This window comes from Lygodium microphyllum, chromosome 14 (assembly GCF_053477565.2).
Source record: "Lygodium microphyllum isolate KBCC chromosome 14, Lygodium_microphyllum_v1.1.10, whole genome shotgun sequence".
Taxonomy (NCBI): Eukaryota; Viridiplantae; Streptophyta; class Polypodiopsida; order Schizaeales; family Lygodiaceae; genus Lygodium; species Lygodium microphyllum.
Genome location: NC_141148.1, coordinates 39,735,217 through 39,754,042, shown reverse-complemented (window position 1 = coordinate 39,754,042; position 18,826 = coordinate 39,735,217). Strand labels below are relative to the sequence as shown.

The 18,826-nt window shown below is 41.7% G+C and overlaps 1 protein-coding gene across 1 annotated transcript in view; it reads left to right on the top strand.

Moving 5' to 3' along the window:
* The first annotated feature begins 396 nt into the window (after positions 1-396).
* LOC148025518 (flowering locus K homology domain-like) overlaps positions 397-18,826 on the top strand; it is a 51,735-nt gene continuing 33,305 nt past the window's right edge. Inside the window, exons 1-5 of the mRNA XM_087692687.1 lie at positions 397-577; positions 1,113-1,439; positions 2,881-3,136; positions 17,733-17,881; positions 18,014-18,286. Of these exons, the coding sequence (XP_087548813.1) occupies positions 1,125-1,439; positions 2,881-3,136; positions 17,733-17,881; positions 18,014-18,286 (993 nt within the window). The 5' untranslated portion in view covers positions 397-577; positions 1,113-1,124. The remainder of the gene's footprint in view (positions 578-1,112; positions 1,440-2,880; positions 3,137-17,732; positions 17,882-18,013; positions 18,287-18,826) is intronic.

Genomic DNA, 18,826 nt, shown 5'->3' with positions numbered 1-18,826 from the left:
AGTTGAATCTTCATTGGCCTTTGATGAATTAGGCTCCTCTCGTTTCCTTTTGTTGCCCAAGCTCCCAACGTTGGTGGCTTCACCTTCATCTTCCATATCTTCATTTTCTGATGTGGCCTTGTGCAAAAGGGATCCGAAGACCTGCCATGCAGTGAGCCACATGAAGGAGGGCTTTCACTGGGTGCCCATACCGACATGTGGCAAGAATTAGAAAAGATTAAGTAATACTCGTTATCCTTAGTACATGTTTTGAATCGACTATAATGGTACTTTCACCCGCCTCTCTTTGTATTTAGTCACACCCAAATATTTATGTAAAAGAAAGCTCAAATAATTTAAATTACTTCTTTCAAATAGGCCTTCACGATTATTTCGACGTTTCGTATACACCTACGAGACTGTGACAGGCCATTTTCATTTCACTACCATCGCGTCCACCACTGTTAGGTGTTTGTTGTTAGGTTTGGGTTTGGGGAGGAAGGTTTGGTCCCTGAGCTGAAAGCATACACAATCAATCCTATCTCTGCTGTCTTTCAGCAGAGGCAAGTGCTCTCTCTACAGTCGGGCTCAGCCAAAGGTATGTCCCCGAAGTTTGCCCTAAACGCTCAGTTCTTACAGACGCGCTCTCTCTTTCTCTTTCTCTGTCTGTCTGTCTGTCTGTCTGTGTGTATGTGGCGTTGGCTTAAACCTTTGTATTCCTTTCCTTATCGACCTTCACTTCTTGAACTGCTGATTACTTCCGTGTGTTCGCACCTAGTTATGGCTGCTGACTAGTTCTGTGTGTTTGCAAGTATTTGCACGAGGAGGCTCATTTGTAGCTCACAGTGGCACTGCTTCATCCGCACAGAGAGTCACAAAAGAAAACTTCTTAGGAACTCATAATGCTGCATTACATATTATCATAAAAGGAAATTCTCACGAATTCAAGGTGGCTGTAGCCTTCTCCTTCATTGTGTTTGAGAGATGTTGCTCTAGCAGGACACAACTTTATGGTCCAGAATCTCAAGAATTCTAACTCAGTGGATTGATAGTCTCGAAGTAGAAGCTACCCTTGTTTTGTCAAATTTCTGCAACTGGCAAGCAAGTCATGCCATCATGTCTTTACTGTGCAGATAAGGAGCTACATGACTACTATGGCAGCAGCTCCAGGGGTGGCTCAGGTGGGAACTTTGTCTGAAGAGCAAGATGTGCCTGGTTTAAATGCAAGTGGTCTGCCTGCCACTCCTGGCCAAAAAAGGGGCCGGGAGGAGGAAGCAGCAGCTGTAGGTGACAAAAAGTGGCCTGGGTGGCCTGGTGACAATGTTTTCAGGTTGATTGTCCCTGTCCAGAAAGTTGGCAGCATTATTGGAAGAAAAGGTGAGTTTGTGAAGAAGATGTGCGAAGAAACAAAGTCCCGTATCAAAATCCTTGAAGGCATTCCGGGGACGCTTGAAAGAGTGGTATGCTAACAAGATTCCTAGACATTCATTAATACACACGTTTCCTGAAGTGAACAGAATCCAGAATGGTGCCTGTACAGAATTCGTAATGGTTTTAAAGCGTGCTGTTGTTGTTATTACAATGTACAATAATTGCATGATAGTTGATACTATTAATTTTCCAGTTTATTTGAAGTGCCCAGATAGGTTTGACAGTTGTTTGTGAGATTTAACTTTGGAGGACTAAAAATATACCGAGTGATGGTGTCATATTAGTGGGATGCTTTATCAATTTCCTTAGTCTTCTCATCTTTCATTGTGAACTACACAACCTCCCTGCTTTGAATACATGCACATGGTTTACTCTTCCTCTATAGGTTATCATCCATGCTTAGAGGGGCATACATTATGTTTCACTAGATTTCCTCACTTTTGCCAGGGGCTACTTATCTCGATGCTGATACAAAATTTTTCCCTTAATAGTTTGTGGAAAAGTTTGTAGTTTTGGTTAGAGAGACGTGCAGCTTCAAATTTTTTTTTCTAAAGGAAATGCTGCAATCACCAACTTGTTGCATAAGATATTTACAGTTACATGCTGGTTTAACCTTGAAGTCTACTTTGGATCTATGAGATAGTGCTTCCTCTATTTCTCCTGTTTATTTAAACCAATGTCTTTGAACTAGCAGACTGCATGCTTAGGACAAGGGAATGCTTGATAATAACATGCTTAGATGTAGAAGTGAAATTGCCCAACTGTCATGAATCATGTCTACCCCACTTTCACGGCATTCACAATAAATTTCTTTGATGTGTAATACCATGGTAGTCAGTACGTTTTAACTTTAGTCCACATGACACCACATTTTGCAATTGGTTTCTGAAGCTCTTTAAAACAATTCTCCTACTTCCAAGTGCTAGGTTACACACTGTCATACAAACATTTTTTAAGAAGTTTTCCTGAACAATAAACCGACACTTGTAGACTTTCCATATCTTGCACCATTGATGGATAGAACTTGTTTGTTTAGGCCAAGCCAACAATCAATGCGAATTTATGTTGGATATGGCTACACACATCTATGTTCACTGATTCTATTTTTATAGCCTGAATTTTTGGTTTGCCAAATTATGGAGACCCTGACAGTATCACTTAAACTGTCTGTATGGAAATCCAAAGCGCCATAATTGATGGACTTGTCTATTGACAATTAAGACTTTATGGTTTGATTCATTTCTTGACCATAAGTCAAAAGAGACTCTTTAAACAGAGACACAAAAGTATGTCTGCTCTAATAGATCATTTAGAGTATTCCAAGATGCCATTGCTTTATTAGCTTGGTAGATTTTGATACTTGAATTGTAGCAGGATTTTCCCAATTGAGAGCTGGATTTAGGTATTTCATAATTGATGGATCCTGTACATGTTCTCAATCAGATCCTCATATATTTGTTCTTTCTTAAGGTTATGGTGTCTGCAAGGGAGGAACCTGAGGCGGTCATCTCTCCAGCTATGGATGGCCTTCTGAAGGTACATAAGCGTGTGATTGATGGGTTTGAAGTTGAAGGTGATGGTTCTGCTCTACGCTCTTCAACTGGGGTAGTTTCATCCAAACTACTAGTGGCAGCAACACAGGCTGGTAGCTTGATTGGAAGGCAGGGCACTACTATCAAGTCCATTCAAGATGCATCTGGTGCAATTGTACGTGTAATGTCTGTTGGTAAGGACTGCAGCACAGCTTCTAGTTGGGTGCTCCATTATCATAGCTTTTTCCTGTTTTATGTTGGTGCTGGCTTTGATGTAATCTGTTGTAGGTATGGCTTTGCATTTGGTAGTCATGTATTTGTCTGTTGTCAATACTACTCGTGCCTGGCTAGTGTCTATCTTGGAAGTCAATTGATATATGTAGACTGTTACAGAAAGTGCACTAAATTTAGCCCTTGACAGAAATTTCCTTTTTGCAGCTCATTTCTTGTGGTAACCAAAACATATGATAAAACATGTTAACAAAAAACTTGATCAAAATATGAACAAGTTGTAGGTGGCATAATTTGGTTCAGAGGTCTCATAACCTTTCTCAAATGCATGTGTTGTCTCTCCGCTCTATGCATTGGCAAGATTTGCTAGTTTAGAGCAGCTTACTTAAATTTGATGTTACCTCAGTCAGCTATAGTAAAGTGCTCAATGTGGAATTCACCCCAAAACGTTTATGTTTTGAAATGGATTTACTGAAATTGCCATTTTGCACTTTGACCATCTATTCTGATAGCCCTTCCCAAGACCTAAAATACCTACCCAAAGGTGTCGAACAGGCCTTGGTTTTAGGCAGAAACTCAAAGTGCACCTAATTTGCATCGTGTTGGGGCCTTTGGCTTGAAATCCCTAATGTAGGTCCCAAATTTGTAAAAATTCAAAGTTATGGGGTGTTGCAAGAACACCTCGATTCTTCCAAATGACTCGAATCAAGATGCTAGCTTAGATGGCAAGAACAATATGGAAGGGATATAGAAAGGAAGCAATGAAAAGGAGTGACGAGGTGCTATTCAAATAGTTTTGGACATTTTTGGCATTTTGTGGACTTGGAGCAAGTTTTAATCAAAACTTGGCCCCTACTTTCTAATGTGGTGTAAGCTTAGTGGTGTAATTTGGAGAAATCTTTTGTCAAGGGACGTTGTGGAAACGAGCCAAATTTGTTACAAAGATAGTAAATTAGGGTGTTGGCATAGATGACAAGAACAAGATGTAAGGGGGCTAGAAGGAAACAATGGAAAGGAAAGAGCTTGCTCAGATCAGTTGCTCGAACATTTTTTGGCATTTGGTGAACACAACCATTTTAAGCATTTTTGGGCTTTTTGGTGAACATCTTATTAAATTTGTGTTAAAATTTGGGCATACAGCTTTAAAAGTAAAACACAACTCTAGAAGTTGGAAAAGTATAAACGCATTTTGATAGTAGTTAGTTTTAGTGTAGCTTGTCATCAGGAGAACATGGAGGTGCCAAGTGAGCAAATGAAGGTAAAGGAGTTAGAGATAGATATGAGCACTTTGCGGTCAAAATCAGCTGAATCAAACAAGAGTTCAGTAGTTCAGTAGTTCAATAGTTCATAGACCTAAGCACATAGTAGAAGATAGGGAGTGAAGCAGCAGTTTGAAACTGCAAAAATGCAAAAGTGCAAGGCAAAGATAATAAAATATGAAGGTGTTAGCAGCCATTGGATGATGGCAGCCCACAAATGCAAGATTTGTTAGTCTTTAGCGTTGAAGGCAGCCCTAACAAATCAGTCCCAACCTTGCATAGAGCATTCATGAGCACCTCACCCAAGCTCTTCAATAACTACATTGTCAATAGAAGTTTGGTAGCTCTAGGTTGAGGACAATCAAGCTCACCTAACGATCTTTGAAGCCATATGGTCTCACAAGTGGTAGAAGATGCTGCTTAGTACTCTGCCTTGTTAAAAGTTAAAAGTTATCTCCTACCATGTCAGCACTGCCACGTGGTAGTATTGCCGATTGCAGCCGGTTGCATTAAATGCAGTCGACTTGCTTATTTTTGGCATTTTCTCCGGCATTCTTTTTAGTCTTTTTAAGGTCGAGTTTCCAATAGATTTGAACACTTGTATTGGATAGATTTCAGTTTGTTGGTGATAGAAATAGCACTTGAGGTTGACAGAGATCGAGGTCCTCAAGGCGGAGACATATGCAGATATTCTCTTTGCACCCTTATACATCATTCTTCATTGCAGTTTTTCTGCATTTCACTCTCTCTCTCTCTCTCTCTCTCTCTTCTCTCTCTATTCACTCTTCGTCAGTCATTCGCTTTCTGCATCCTTATACAACATTCTGTGTATAATTTTGGAATCTGCATCCTTATACAACATTCTTCTCTGCAGATTTTCTGCGTTTCACTATCTCTCTCTCTCTCTGTTCACTCTTTGTCACGGTCATTGGCTTTCACACTGCTTCACTCTGACATGGTATCAAAGTATTGAAGGACTGATCTAGGGTGGATCTAATTGAAGAGGAGTTTTCAGTGCGACACAAGGCTGTGTTTTCAACATTTAAGTGCGAGTAGGTGGGCTGTACATTAGAACAAGACTGAGGTGAGCGTGGGCATGTGAGAAAAGAGAAGATTTGCTGAAGCTGCCTGCTGTTTTTCTGCTGTTAGAGAAGGAAAAAGATTGTGTTTTTTGGCTTTCAAGTGCAGATTTCACCTTTTCATTGCCTTCGACGGCTGAAGAAGGCTTGGGATGCGGAGACAAGAGCTCTAGCTGGCTGCCTTTACACAGTTAGAGGGGGTTTCTTTTGCGTTTTTGCAGGCATTGCAGGTGAAGATGTCTACAGAGATTGACGTGGAGTTCCAGGCGGTCATGGATGAGAAGATGCTTGTCTTACTGGCTCTTCCATCAGATCAAAAGCTTGATGGTGACAATTACCGCATATGGCGTGTGATGATGTTGGCCATATCGGAGTCTTACATTTTGGCGAAACTTGTGATGGAGAAGATCAACCGGCCCTCGATGAGAGATGAGTCCAAACTCTCTTGAAGTGCTCTACAGAGTTGATCAAAGCCCAGTCTCATTAGGACAAGTTGAATGCCAGGATTCGTTCTTTTATTTTTCTGTCTTGTACAACAGTCGTGATAGCCCATATTGAGCACTTGACGGTGGCTCAGGAGATTTGGCTAGAGCTTGACCAGATGTACAATCGGATGACCCTTATGAAGAGGGTTTCTTTAGAGGTGCAAATGCAGACCTTGTCCGTGAAGAAGTCTTCTTCGCTTCGAGAAGACATCAAACAAGCTTTGGCAGTTTTAGATGCAGGTTCAAAATGCGGAGAAGCCCATTTCCTCTGAAGACATGGCGATCACTTTATTGTCCTTGTTGTCGCCGCAATTTGGTTCTTTTTATTCCGCTCTTATTGCTTCAAGGCGGGAGTCGAGTCTTCGATGGGAAGAGTTGGTTCCTATGGTCTTGGACCAAGAGGAACAATTGGAGGGACAGAATGCTTCCAATTTTGAGGCATTGATTGGTCAAGCCTCTCAGAAGAAGGGAAAGGACCTAAAGAAGGAGGAGGGCAACAAATCTAAGAAGGACAAAGAGAAAGAATCAACACGTCATATTTGTGGTAAGACCGGCCATATGCTGCCTCACGGCACATGACTCCTTCGACAATTGGTGTTGCCCATTTGCGACCCTCGCGTGGGCAGATTCTCATCGAAGATAGCTTTTCTGTGTCTATTGCTATACGCGGTGAGATGCAGTTGATTCCAGATGGACATGGTGGTACCCACACTTTCGAGGTGCTGCACGTGCTAGGATTAGGGTATCATTTACTTTTGGTACATAAGATTTGTTCTCTTGGTCTCTTGGTGGAGTTTGATAGTGATGCTGTTCGAGTTCTTGATCATGGATAGAGGAAGGTTCTCTTTTCAAGGTATAAGGAAAATGACATCTACAAATTGAAGTTTTCTTCCGCTCTTACCTCTCTTCTTTTTACTTCTCAGATATAGTCTAAGCTATAGCATGCTTGGTTTGGCCACTTGAACTATGAGTAGCCATGTGTCTCTTGCATTTGTAGGAAGCAGCATAGAGATGCGATTCCCAATAACACTTCGAGGCGGTCTACTTCACCTATGGAGCTTGTATCTATGGATCTTTATGGCCCAATGAGAAATGAGTCCTTGAAGGGGAGCTTGTACTTCATGTTGATTGTAGATGACTACAGTAGGATGACATGGGTCTACTTCTTGACACTGAAGTCGAAGACTTTCTTCTACTTCAAGGATTGATTTCTCTTTGAGGAGAATCGATTAGGCCGGAGATTGAAGACCTTGTGATCTAACAAGGGTGGTGAATTTGTTTCTAATGAGTTTACTCATTTTTGTGCAGATAGGGGCATTTACCAGGAGTTTGCTAATACCAACGCTCCTTAAGAGAATGACATTTTGGAGCGGAAGAACCAAAGTGTGATCGAGATGGCACCCACCATGATGGAGCACTGACAAACACCTCAATTTCTGTGAGCCGAGGCTATGGCTACGACAGTCCATATCCTAAATCGATTCCAGACTTCGGCCATTGACAGGATGACATCTTTTGAGGCTTACTTTGGGACTAAGCCGGATGTCTCTTATTTCAGGATCTTTGGGTGTGACGCCTATGTGCACATCCTGAAGATACAACGTAACAAATTTGAGGCAACTTCCCAATGACAGGTGTTTGTTGGCTACAGCTCCCAATCCCAAGGTTATCGCTTGTATGATCCCATAAAACGGGATGTCTACACGAGCTAAGATGTGCGGTTCGTGGAAGTTTCGGCCACAGAGGGGGGTGAGGAGCATCCTGTACTTGGAGATGTAGAGGAGAGTTGGGCTCCCGAGATAGTTCCTTTGGAGCTAGAGTCTCTTGATGGAGATTCTTCTTTAGATTTTGAGTCTTCTCTTCCACTAGCTACCCCAGTGGAGATTCCGCCGATGGTTGTACCCGAGTCTTTAGTAGATGGGGAGTACCGAGGAGAGATCCGGCCTTCTCGTTGGGGCCATGACACACTCCATAATTTAGGGATCAAGGGGGTCCCTGAGGAGTGGGAATCGCAGGATGGACTGTGGAGGTCATGGAGGTACTACGCACATTCTACGGAGCTTGTTTGCTCTAACTACTATTTGATGTCCTGTGTTACGCAGGATAGAGAGCCTACATCAGTGAAGGAGGTTTTACAGTCTGATCATTGGCGGAAGGCGATGAAAGTCGAGTTGGAGGTTATTGAGTAGAATGGCTCTTGGTTCCTTGTGCCTCATCTCTCTCATAAGCAGGTGATTGGTGTCAAATGGGTCTTCAAGTCCAAGTACCATAGTGATGGCTCGTTGGACAAGCACAAGGCTTGTGTTGATGCTAAAGGTTTTGCACAGCGCCCTTGTGTTGACTTCCATGATATTGTTGCCCCTATAGCTCGCATGGTGACTATTTGTGCTGTTCTTGCCTTGGCCGGTCATAAGAGATGGCTTGTTTTTCAATTGATGTGAAGTCGGCCTTCTTGAATGGTAATTTCAAGGAGGAGATCTATGTAGAGCAGCCTCTTGGCTTTGGTTCCTTAGATGGGCAGGTTTACAGGTTAAAGAAGGCCTTGTATGACCTGAGCAGGCTCCGCGTGCTTGGAACAAGAAGATTGATTCGTTCCTCTAGGCCAAGTTGGGATATTGATGCTCTAGGGCCGATCCGCAGCTTTATGTGCACACTTCTGTGGGAGGTCGGGTGTTGTTTGTTTTGTATGTTGATGACTTGATTATTGTAGGTGCTCATATCCAGAAGGTCGAAGAGATGAAGGCAGCCCTACACTAGAAGTTCGAGATGACGGATTTAGGACTTTTCCATTTCTTTTTGGGCCATGAGATTTATTAGTCTTAGAGAAGGCTTTTCATCTGTTAGTAGAGATATGTACAGGAGCTCTTGGTGACTTTTGAGATGGAGGATTAGCAGTCCATTTCTACTCCTATGGATCCGAACTGAAAGGCCACTTCACATGTAGGTTCTCCTTTGGCGGATGCTACTCGCTTACATCAGCTGATTGGATCATTGATTTGGCTCCTCAACACACGGGTTGATCTATGTTTTGTTGTAGGTCTCTTGACTGGGTTCATAAGTGCACCTCTGGTAGGCTGCTCAGAGGGTACTTTGGTTTCTGAGAGGGACCTCCGACCTTGGGATTTTCTATCCAGCCGGTACAAGTGCTACTGATCTTGTTCTTGTAGGTTAGAGTGATTTAGATTGGGTTGGTGATGTGGATCAAAGGCGGTCTACTATAGGTTATTGTTTTACCTTGGGTGTTGGTGCTATCTCTTGGAGTAGCAAGAAACAGCTGTCACAAGGCTGTGACAACTATTACCTTTTTGTTGATTTCTTTATTACTTATTTTATTTGGTTTTTATTTTTGGAAGGATCCCTTTTGAAATCTAAACGCTTGAGTTGCATGGCCAGTTTGTGAAACGGACAGGAGTGTCTAGTGAGTCAAGACTGGACAGTTACGGTCTAGTATAAGTCTGAAGAGACTGATGGCACTGTAGATTGACAAGCCTGGAAGAGACTTGTGAAAGTGTATATGGACACAAGTGTGTTGAAGAACTAGCCTGGAAGAGACTAGTTCAAAGTGAAGATGGACAAATCTTCAAGAGATTAGTCCATGTGGGGTCATCAGTGGAAATTCACTTTCAGTTGAGCTACATTACAGATTTGGATGTAGCCATAGTCTGCAAAGATGGTCAGAAGACTAGTGGGGATGCAATGGAAGCAACTCCTAAAATTTAGGGAGTTACTATTTTTGGATCCCAGAATCTGTTCGCGTCATTATCTTCGTTTTTGTATGAGGATTAATCCTCTGGTCTGTGCCGAGGTCAAATTTTGAACCGAGGATGGAGAATTTTAGACCGAAAGGTTTAAACAGGAAAATTGTTACATGTATGCCATGTGTCACAATTTGGGCATAAATTCCCAAAAGAGAGAGAGAGGGCAGCAGAAAAACGAGTTTCAATGCATGGGGGGCTCATTTTTTGTGAAAGAGAGAAGGATCTACCCTGTCTATGATGCACAGAGGGTTGAGCTTGCTTCCTATTCTCTCTTTTTCTCTCCCTGTCAGTATGGTTATGCTGCAGAATCAAGGGCCTTTCTTATGATTCAGGTACAACTGTGTGGAATATGCTGTTTTTGCATGAGGCAAGAGCCTCTTTTCTTCAGGAACAAGAGCAGTTGTTTGCAGTTCCCAGCAGGGACAGGTGAGGGTGTTAACCTCACCAAGCAGGTGTCTGAAACAACACCAAATCAGTTCTGATTCTGGACTGTTCAGAGGTTATTTCAGAGCCCAATTGATGTCAGAATCAAGGGGCACTTGGCCCAGATGATGTAGAACAATACAGGGATCAATATAAGCTGAAAACAGGTTTCAGAACAGGTCTGAACCAGTAATTACAGTGGGCTGAACAGTACAGGGAACAGTATGAGTTGTAAACAGGTCCCAGAACAGGTCTGAACCAGTAATTTCACAGACTGAAATGGTCAATTCTGCACTCCAACCAGAAGTTTCAGACTTGGGCGGAGTTTCCCCTCCTGGTCAACTTGATTTGGGTCAGTAATTGTATTGTTATGCTGTCAAATTTCACCCAGAATAGGTGAAAGACAGCCCATTGTACTTTCTCTTTTCAAAAATAAAGAAATACCGCAAGGGGCGCCTAACTTAGGGGCCAACAGGGTGTCTGTGTGGCAACAGGAGCATTCTAGCTTCCTGTATTTCTTCTTGATTCTGTGTCTTTAAGTTCAGGTAAAGTGGGCGATTGTTAATTGGGTGAAAGTATTTATATATTGTAGTTGTGCACTACCGCCCTTTCCAGTGAACAGGCCGGTTACAGCAGCCCACGGTCGCCCTATCTTTGATTGAGGTAGAGTATCGGGCTGCGTCTTCTACCACATGCGAGGCTATGTGGCTTCGGTGGTGGTTGTTGGAGCTTGGTTGCCCCCAGACTTGTCCTACTATCTTGCAGTGCGACAACGAGAGTTGCATTGCCTTGGCACGGAATCCCGTATTCCATGCTCGGATGAAGCATATAGAGATGTAGTATCACTTCATTAGGGAGAAGCTTTTGGATGTGATCATTGATGCGGAGTATTGTAAGACTGAGGACAATCTTGCAGATTTGTTTACGAATGCACTTCCCCAGGCTTTACTTCATCTACATTCCAAATCCCTACATTTGCTGCCTTGTCCAGGATCTGAGAGGGGGTGTTAAGAGTCATCTCCTGTCATGTTAGCACTGCCACGTGGCTATAGTTTGATAGTCCGACTGCAGTTGGTTGCATTAAATGCAGCCGACCCGCCTATTTTTTGGCATTTCTCCGGCATTCTTTTCAGTCTTTCAAAGGCTGAGTTTCTAGTAGACTTGAACACTTGTATTGGAAAAATTTCAGCCTGTTGGTGACAGAGACAGCACTCGGGGCTGACAGAGATCGAGCTCCTCAAGGTGGAGACATAGGCAGATATTCTCTTTGCAGTCGTGTATAATTCTGCATCCTTATATAGCATTCTTCACTGCAGATTTTTTGCGTTTCACTGTCTCTCTCTCTCTCCCCCCCTCCTCCCTCTGTTTACTCTTTGTCTCTGTCATTCGCTTTCGCATTGCTTTACTCTGACAGGCCTTTGTTGAAGAAAGAGCAATAGTCGGCTATTTCTTGCTACTACAAGCGGCAATACTTGCACCTAGAAGGGAACAAAAGGTCGTAGTCGACCGCCTTTGATCAATATCACCAGCCCACTCCAAATTCGTCCAACCTTGTAGCACTAGAGATGGATCACGTGTATTTGGTGGACAAAATAGGCCAACGTCAGGGTTTTCCTTTAGAAACTGAAGAATTTACAAATTAGCTGGTTAATGAACTTTATTGGGCTCACTCATGAACCTTTACAAGCAAACCAATTGGAGAGCAAAGATGAATCTAGATATTAAGAAGCCAAATTAAAGACCCAATACAATGTCGATATCAAGAAGCATTAGTTGCCACTGAATCAACATGGGTTGTAGCCTTTTAGTTTGGATCCATGGGAGTAGAGATCGTTTGACAATTGGTTATCTCGAAAATGGTTAAAAGATCTTGCATATACTGCCATTGAGAGAGAAAGATCCCCTCCTTGGACTGCTATATCTCATGAGCTAGAGAGAAGTGAAGAAGACCCCAAGTCATCTCAAACTTCTCATGAAGTGCCTCCTTAGTTTGCTTGATTGTTTGAGCATGGTCTCGTCAAAATGAGTTTGTCCACATAGAGCATGAACAACAAGAGCCCTCCAATTGAAGCGTGGACATACAAATTCAGGCTAGATGCAGACCTCTGATACCTCAACTTCTCTCTAATGAAGGAATCAAATTTGTGGTTCCATGCATGAGGAATTTGATTAAGGCTGTAGGGAGTCTTCTTAAGCTTGTATACCTTACCATTTGACGATGAGAACCCAAGAGGCTAATCAACATAGATTTCCTCCTTCAAGTCATTGTTTAGGAAGGCTAACTTGACATCCAATTGATGCATTGGCGAACTCCTATGGCTAGCTAAGGTAAGAGTTGACTGAATAGTGGCCGTGCCAATTGTAGTGGTAAAGGTGTTATCGAAGTCCACACCAGGCCATTGTGCAAAATCTTTGGAAACCAACTGTGCCTTGTTTATCTAGTGTGCTGTTGCTATAGTACTTGGTGTTGAAGATTGATTTAGCTCCATTCACCTTTTGATGAGCAGGCCATGGGTCAAGTTGCCAAGTGTCATTGTGCTCAATAGCCTCTAACTCTCCCATGCTTCATGGCTTGTTGCCTATGGTCAGTATCTATTGCCCTTTTCACTCATGTCGGATCCCAATCTTGCATAACATGGGTCATCAACTTGTAATTTGTAAAGACAGGCTCCCTTGAATGTGCTTGCTGTGGTCCATCTTGTGGTTGCCACTCCTTGGGAAGCCCTTCAATCCTAGCATCACAGAGTGTATCAAGTGCCCAACGAGGAGGAAGCTAATACTCCCCTCATCACTCTATGTGTGCTAAAGTCTTTAGAACTTCCATTGGCGGAGAATCTAGTGGTGAAGCAATCTCCTTGATATTAAGACCGTTAAATGCTAGGCATTCCATAGGCATTAGCCGAGGTGCCCAACTATCATGAGGATCACCAAGAATGAGGTACTCCTCGCCTCCCTTTGTAGTTGGAAACTCAACAAACTTAACATCTTAGCTTGGGTAGACAGGATCATAGATTTGGTATCCTTGTGATTGGGAATTGTAGCCAATGAATACTTGTTTCTTGGACTTTGGCTCAGACTTGTTACATTCCTTTCTCAAGATGTAGATATATGTATCACAGTTGAAAACCTTGAAAGAAGACACATCAAGCCGCAGCCCAAAAGAAGCCCCAAATCGATTCATACATGTGATGATTGAGGTGGGTGATAGATTAAGGATGCAATAAGTTGACATAAATTGAAGTAAACACCTTATTACTTTAAAGTAGATAGTAAACACCTCATCAGCCCAAAATTAGCTGCCATTGCAATATTTTTTAAAGTTGTATTCCACAATGTAGTATAACTAAGATTTGACTCGAATCCTTGGGAAGATGGAAGGCCTTGCCACCCACAAACTCAATTGATAAGCCCTCAAGTCGTTGCTTCCTCCTTTGAGTGAGCCAATTCCCTTACAAAATCTGGAACATTTGGTTATATAAAGTGACCAGCACATAATTCCCAATCTGCCTCTTCATTTGAAGCACTTGTGGGCACAAATTGGATCTTCTTCTCTTTTATGCAAGTCACCTTTGCTATAGAGGGGCAATCCTTTTAAGATGTGCTCAATTTTCCACCGCAAATCTTCCTCATGCATAGTTGAGATTCAATGCCACGCTTCCTAAGACAGCTGAGAAACTCTTAAGTATTGTAAAATTCAAAGGTGTACCAGCAAATTCAGTGCTGTATCGTTGAAATTGATGAGTCCAACTGTGATTGGAGAGAGAGAGAGAGAGAGAGAGAGAGAGAGAGAGAGAGAGAGATTTAGATTTATTGACTTTTTACAGATGAAAATCATCATTTCGTGCTGTCGCATGTTGCTCATGGAGCCTAAAATCAGTCTAGTGCTGTCCAGAGGTCATCACCGATTGAGAGGAGCCCTTAGGATGTTGTTGCCTAGCATATTTTCTCTCATCTCTACAATGGTCGTTTGCATCCACGACTCATTCTCTTAATCTCCATCAGCCTAGAATGCACCACCCTTGCTGTCCTAGGCTAGCATGGCATGTTTCTTCCCTTTTTGCCAAGTGGCAAACTAGCCCATGCATAACTCAACCTTTAGAAATGATTTTCCAACAATTAATTCATTGTGAAAAAGGAAAAATTGTTTGGCTTGAGCAAAAATCCACATTTAAAATTCAAGGACTTGAAAGTGTTCAAGCTTTCTTTAACCTTAATCCTTGGCATTAAATGTTCCATGACACCAAAAGTCATTCCCAAGTAGACATTTAATGCCTAGAGCTAGGAATTATCACGATGCAATTACTCATACTTGTCCATCACAACTTTTGCCATTGCTCAAGTCATGGTTTGATTGCCACCGGGCCCATAATTTAGCTCACACTTTTCATGTACACCTCACATGTGCATGGCATGTCCATGGACAGGTCTCCCCCTCAAAATTTTGTGATCACATTCGATCGCACTACAATGTGACAAAAGCATGTGAAACCACTAGTAAAGCATGTGACATAATAGTCAAACAACATGTGCTCCTATAGCTTAACCCAATTGATGCTTACAACATGCTGAAATTTCCAACCAGCAAAACCAAGTTATGAGTTTTACACTTGAAACAAAATTGCTTCTAGAACCTTAAGGGATGTATACATTTATAAAAACAAACACTGTTTTGATCACCATATCAACCATTGATCACACATAGCGGATCAATGCAAATATATAGTTTTAGAGCCTAGGTGCAAAGTTCAAAACCATGCCCATTTGCATAGCAAACCACAGTGACTAGTACATTGAATAGTTACCCCAATGGTAGAAATCCTGTGAGCAGACAATACCTTGGATGCAACCAAAGTACATCCAAGATCCACCTTGAGGAGTGGAAGTGCTACCCCCCCTTGAGTATCAAGTAGTATTCTAGATCCCTTGCTTTGGTGAACCTAAATGAGTCCGATCTAAAGGTGGCTCTAGCTGAAATGTATTGAGGTAAAATGGAAACAATTTAGGATGATTTGCCAAGTTACCCTCTCGCATCCATTTTGCAACTATAGTTGAATAATTTTGAAACTTCACCAAGAAGTGCTCGGAAACTTTACCCTTAACTTCCTTATGTACCAAAATTTGCTTGGGTATCAAAATCTCATCTAATTCCTTAACCTTTGGCTGAATTTGAGTAGATACATTTTCTGACACGTCCCCATGAAAAGGTTTCAATAAACTAACATGAAAAGCATTATGTTTCCAATGCTGAGGTAATTTCAGCCAGTAGGCCATATCATTTATGTTTTCCAAGATCTTGAATTGCCCATAGTAGTTCACATTTAGCTTTAAATGCAAGTGTTCCTTTCCTATCATCTTTTTTTGTGTTGCCTCTTCAAAACATGTAATGCCCGAATCCCCTTTGCAAATTTCAATACATGTGTATGGCAATCAATCGCCCTCATTTACTTTTCTTGCAATCTTTGAAGAGCTTGCTTGATATTTTGTTAAGTGATATCCATGCTTTCTACATATCTATCAACCTCAAAGATCTTATTCTTTGTGTGCAAAATAGGTAGAACTTTCTTTCCACCTTCCACAATCTCAAAATCTGCCTTTTCAATGGAACCATGCACAAGAAATTTAGTTCCCACTGCTAATTTTGCTCTGGTACCAAAATCCCAAGAGATCCAACATTAGATAATTTGCCATCTTTTGATGGTCCATCAATTTATGGATGAAAGGATGATTAAATTTGATCTTGATACGCATGTTTTCAAGTAGTCCTTTTCAAAACAGCTAGTCATGTGTGGATCTCTGTCACTGATGGTGGATTCCAGCATAGAATGATATATAAAAATATGTTACATAAAAAATTGTGCCATATAATCAGTGTTGATATGTTTGCAAAGAGGGATATAATGAATTTTTTTGCTGAACCTATAGAAAATAGTCCAAATATTATCATTGTTAGTAGGTGTCATGGGAAGATTCAAAACAAAATCTATAGCAATGCTTTGCCAAGGCATATTAGGATTAGGCAAACGATGCAAGAGCCTTGGAACCCTCTGCATATCATCTTTAATCTTGTGATGTACAATGGATGTACATGCAAACTCCTCAACATCATGTCTCAAAGCTGAAAGAAAAAGTTCTCCACTGCCTTAATTGTAGCATCAGTACTTCTATGTTCCGCATAGGGGGGAGGCTTGATTGGGTCGTGGCTCACCCGACTGATCTTGTGTTTTGGCTGCTTGAGTCTTCACCCACATCCTCCTAGAGGATTGTGTTTCACTTTCTTCATTGCTGCCTATAGGTTGCTGCCCTGTGAAGGCTGCGGCCTACTCTATGGAGGATTCCTATAGAGCTGCCACCCTTCATTTGTTAGGATAGCATAGTCATCATCTTCTCTCCTTTTGTAGGTTTTGCTGCCCATCTCCATACTAGAACTTCAAGATAGTGTAGTCACTTTGAGCCACTTTGATGTCACCGACTTCTTAGCTTTTACTTATTGTGGATCTAGAGACTTGAAGGCTTGAGGTCATTGTATTGTCATTGTCATTCATTAGCCATTCTCAAAGGTATTGAGTTCATTCACGAATGTTGTTTATCATACACTCTATTGTTTCCGATGTCCATTGCAAAACCCTTTGTTTCTTCGCAATTTCACTTGCAAAATTTTCTCTCAAGGAGTCCATCTAGTAAAAGCTCACATTGAGTGAGCAAAAGTGATAAATAAGAAGGGTAGATGCCAAATCAAGATCTTGTTGTTATTTGGTTTGCTTTTCATGGTAGACTCCTTTATTGTTATACATGCCAATAGTTTGCTTGTGGGGGTTGTGCTTAACTTTTCTCATCAAGTGTTGCCAAAACTACTTTGGTGACAACAAGCACTTTCAAAGCCTCTTGCAAACTACTATTGCCTTGTACAATCCTTTATCTCTAAAGTTTGTTTGAGCATGAATTCGGAGTTAACATCTCTAGCCAATATTGTATGATTAGAAGGTAAATGTCTCTCTTCAGAATTGTTTTGTACCAACCTCACTCTATAGTTCTGTATTTTGACGTGCATGTCTCTTGCTTGTAAAATTTTCATTGTTCAATGCACTATTGCAAAAGAGGTATTAGAGAGAACCATACATGAGTCTCTTTTTGGGTTATGACATACATACGCAGCATATGTAGAACCATACAAACATGTACATATCACAGGCGCTGGTTCTTGAAGCTTAACAGAACTTGCTTTGATTGATGTGGGGCGACGATGCATTTAAGCTGTTCTCTTGTCAGTGTAGTACTTGTGACCTGTTAACCCAGTTTTATAATTCTGCCACACAGCAAATGACATAACAGTATACCATGTTGGGTGCACTTACACCTGGCATTTGTTCTTTTGATGTACGCTTATCCTCCATGTGAAGCATAAAAGTGGAGAGGAAACACATTCAAAAAACTAGTTTTGGTTGTGGTTAGGTGTTTTAAGCCTATATTAATGAATCATGATACATCACAATTTGCGGAATGTGGCCTTTATGAAAAAGAGTGCTGCTTACAAAAGAGGAATTTTTGGTTCCTGCAGAAGAGTTGCCACTTTGTGCACTGCCAGATGATAGGGTTGTGGAGATTCAGGGCGAGGCCACGAAAGTGCAGAAAGCCATGGAGTTAGTGGTGGCTCATCTCCGAAAGTTTCTTGTAGATCGTTCAATATTACCATTGTTTGAGATGAGTGTAAGCTCCTTTTGTGTTTGAACATCAATAGACTCATGGACATAAAGTCATACCGGAAGAAATAATAATTGAATTCAGTCATATTGGAAGAAATAATAACTCCATTGATTCTTTATGCCATGTGATATGCAGCGTGCTGTACAAACACCAGCCCAACAAGCTGGGCCTTTGAACTCTTGGGGGCCCAGCTCAGCTGCTCCTCTTCCCAGCTCTACCGGATCAGGATTGGGTGGTGCTTCTCATTACAATGCACCTGCCCTTCAGCATGATAGTTACTATCAACCTTCAGACACATATGACTCCCAAAGTCATCATCATGGAGTTTCAATCTATGGCAGGGACCCAGGAATGGGGGGGATGAATAGCCAAGTTGCACCGCCTCCACCAGCCCCTGTTATTACTCAGGTTGTGGTTGGACTTAGCTTATCAGGTTTTGATTTCGCTTATGATTCCAAACCATGAACATTTTTGATATTATGTTAGAACAGAGACAATATTTGTAATATGGATGTGCGATGTCATGGATTTGTCTGCGTTACTATCAGACTATCAAATATATATTTTCTGTTCTTGCTTTCTGCACTCATGCATTTTAGGTGTTAATTCTGTGAAAGTGTGGATCCTAAATTCACAACTTTAGAGAGTGAAGTAAGCTGTTCATGTGGAAAGTTGTCTGGTCTCAGTACTGTAACATTGATGTGCTCAAAGTCTGATGGAGCCGATGATGAATGATCACAGAATGCATATTGCTTTCTTATCTGGCTGACTAGAACAGATGCAAGGGTTAAAGTCAAGTGGTCATCAATATGCTTCCCCTCTTAGCTTCTCTGTGTAGTCAAAATTCCATGTAAGCTTTGGGTCTAGAGAAGCCTTTGCAGCTCATAGAATCGTGGATTCTTTTATCCTCAACATTCGGTGGTAGATTTTGTGACTGCTGCCTGTTGG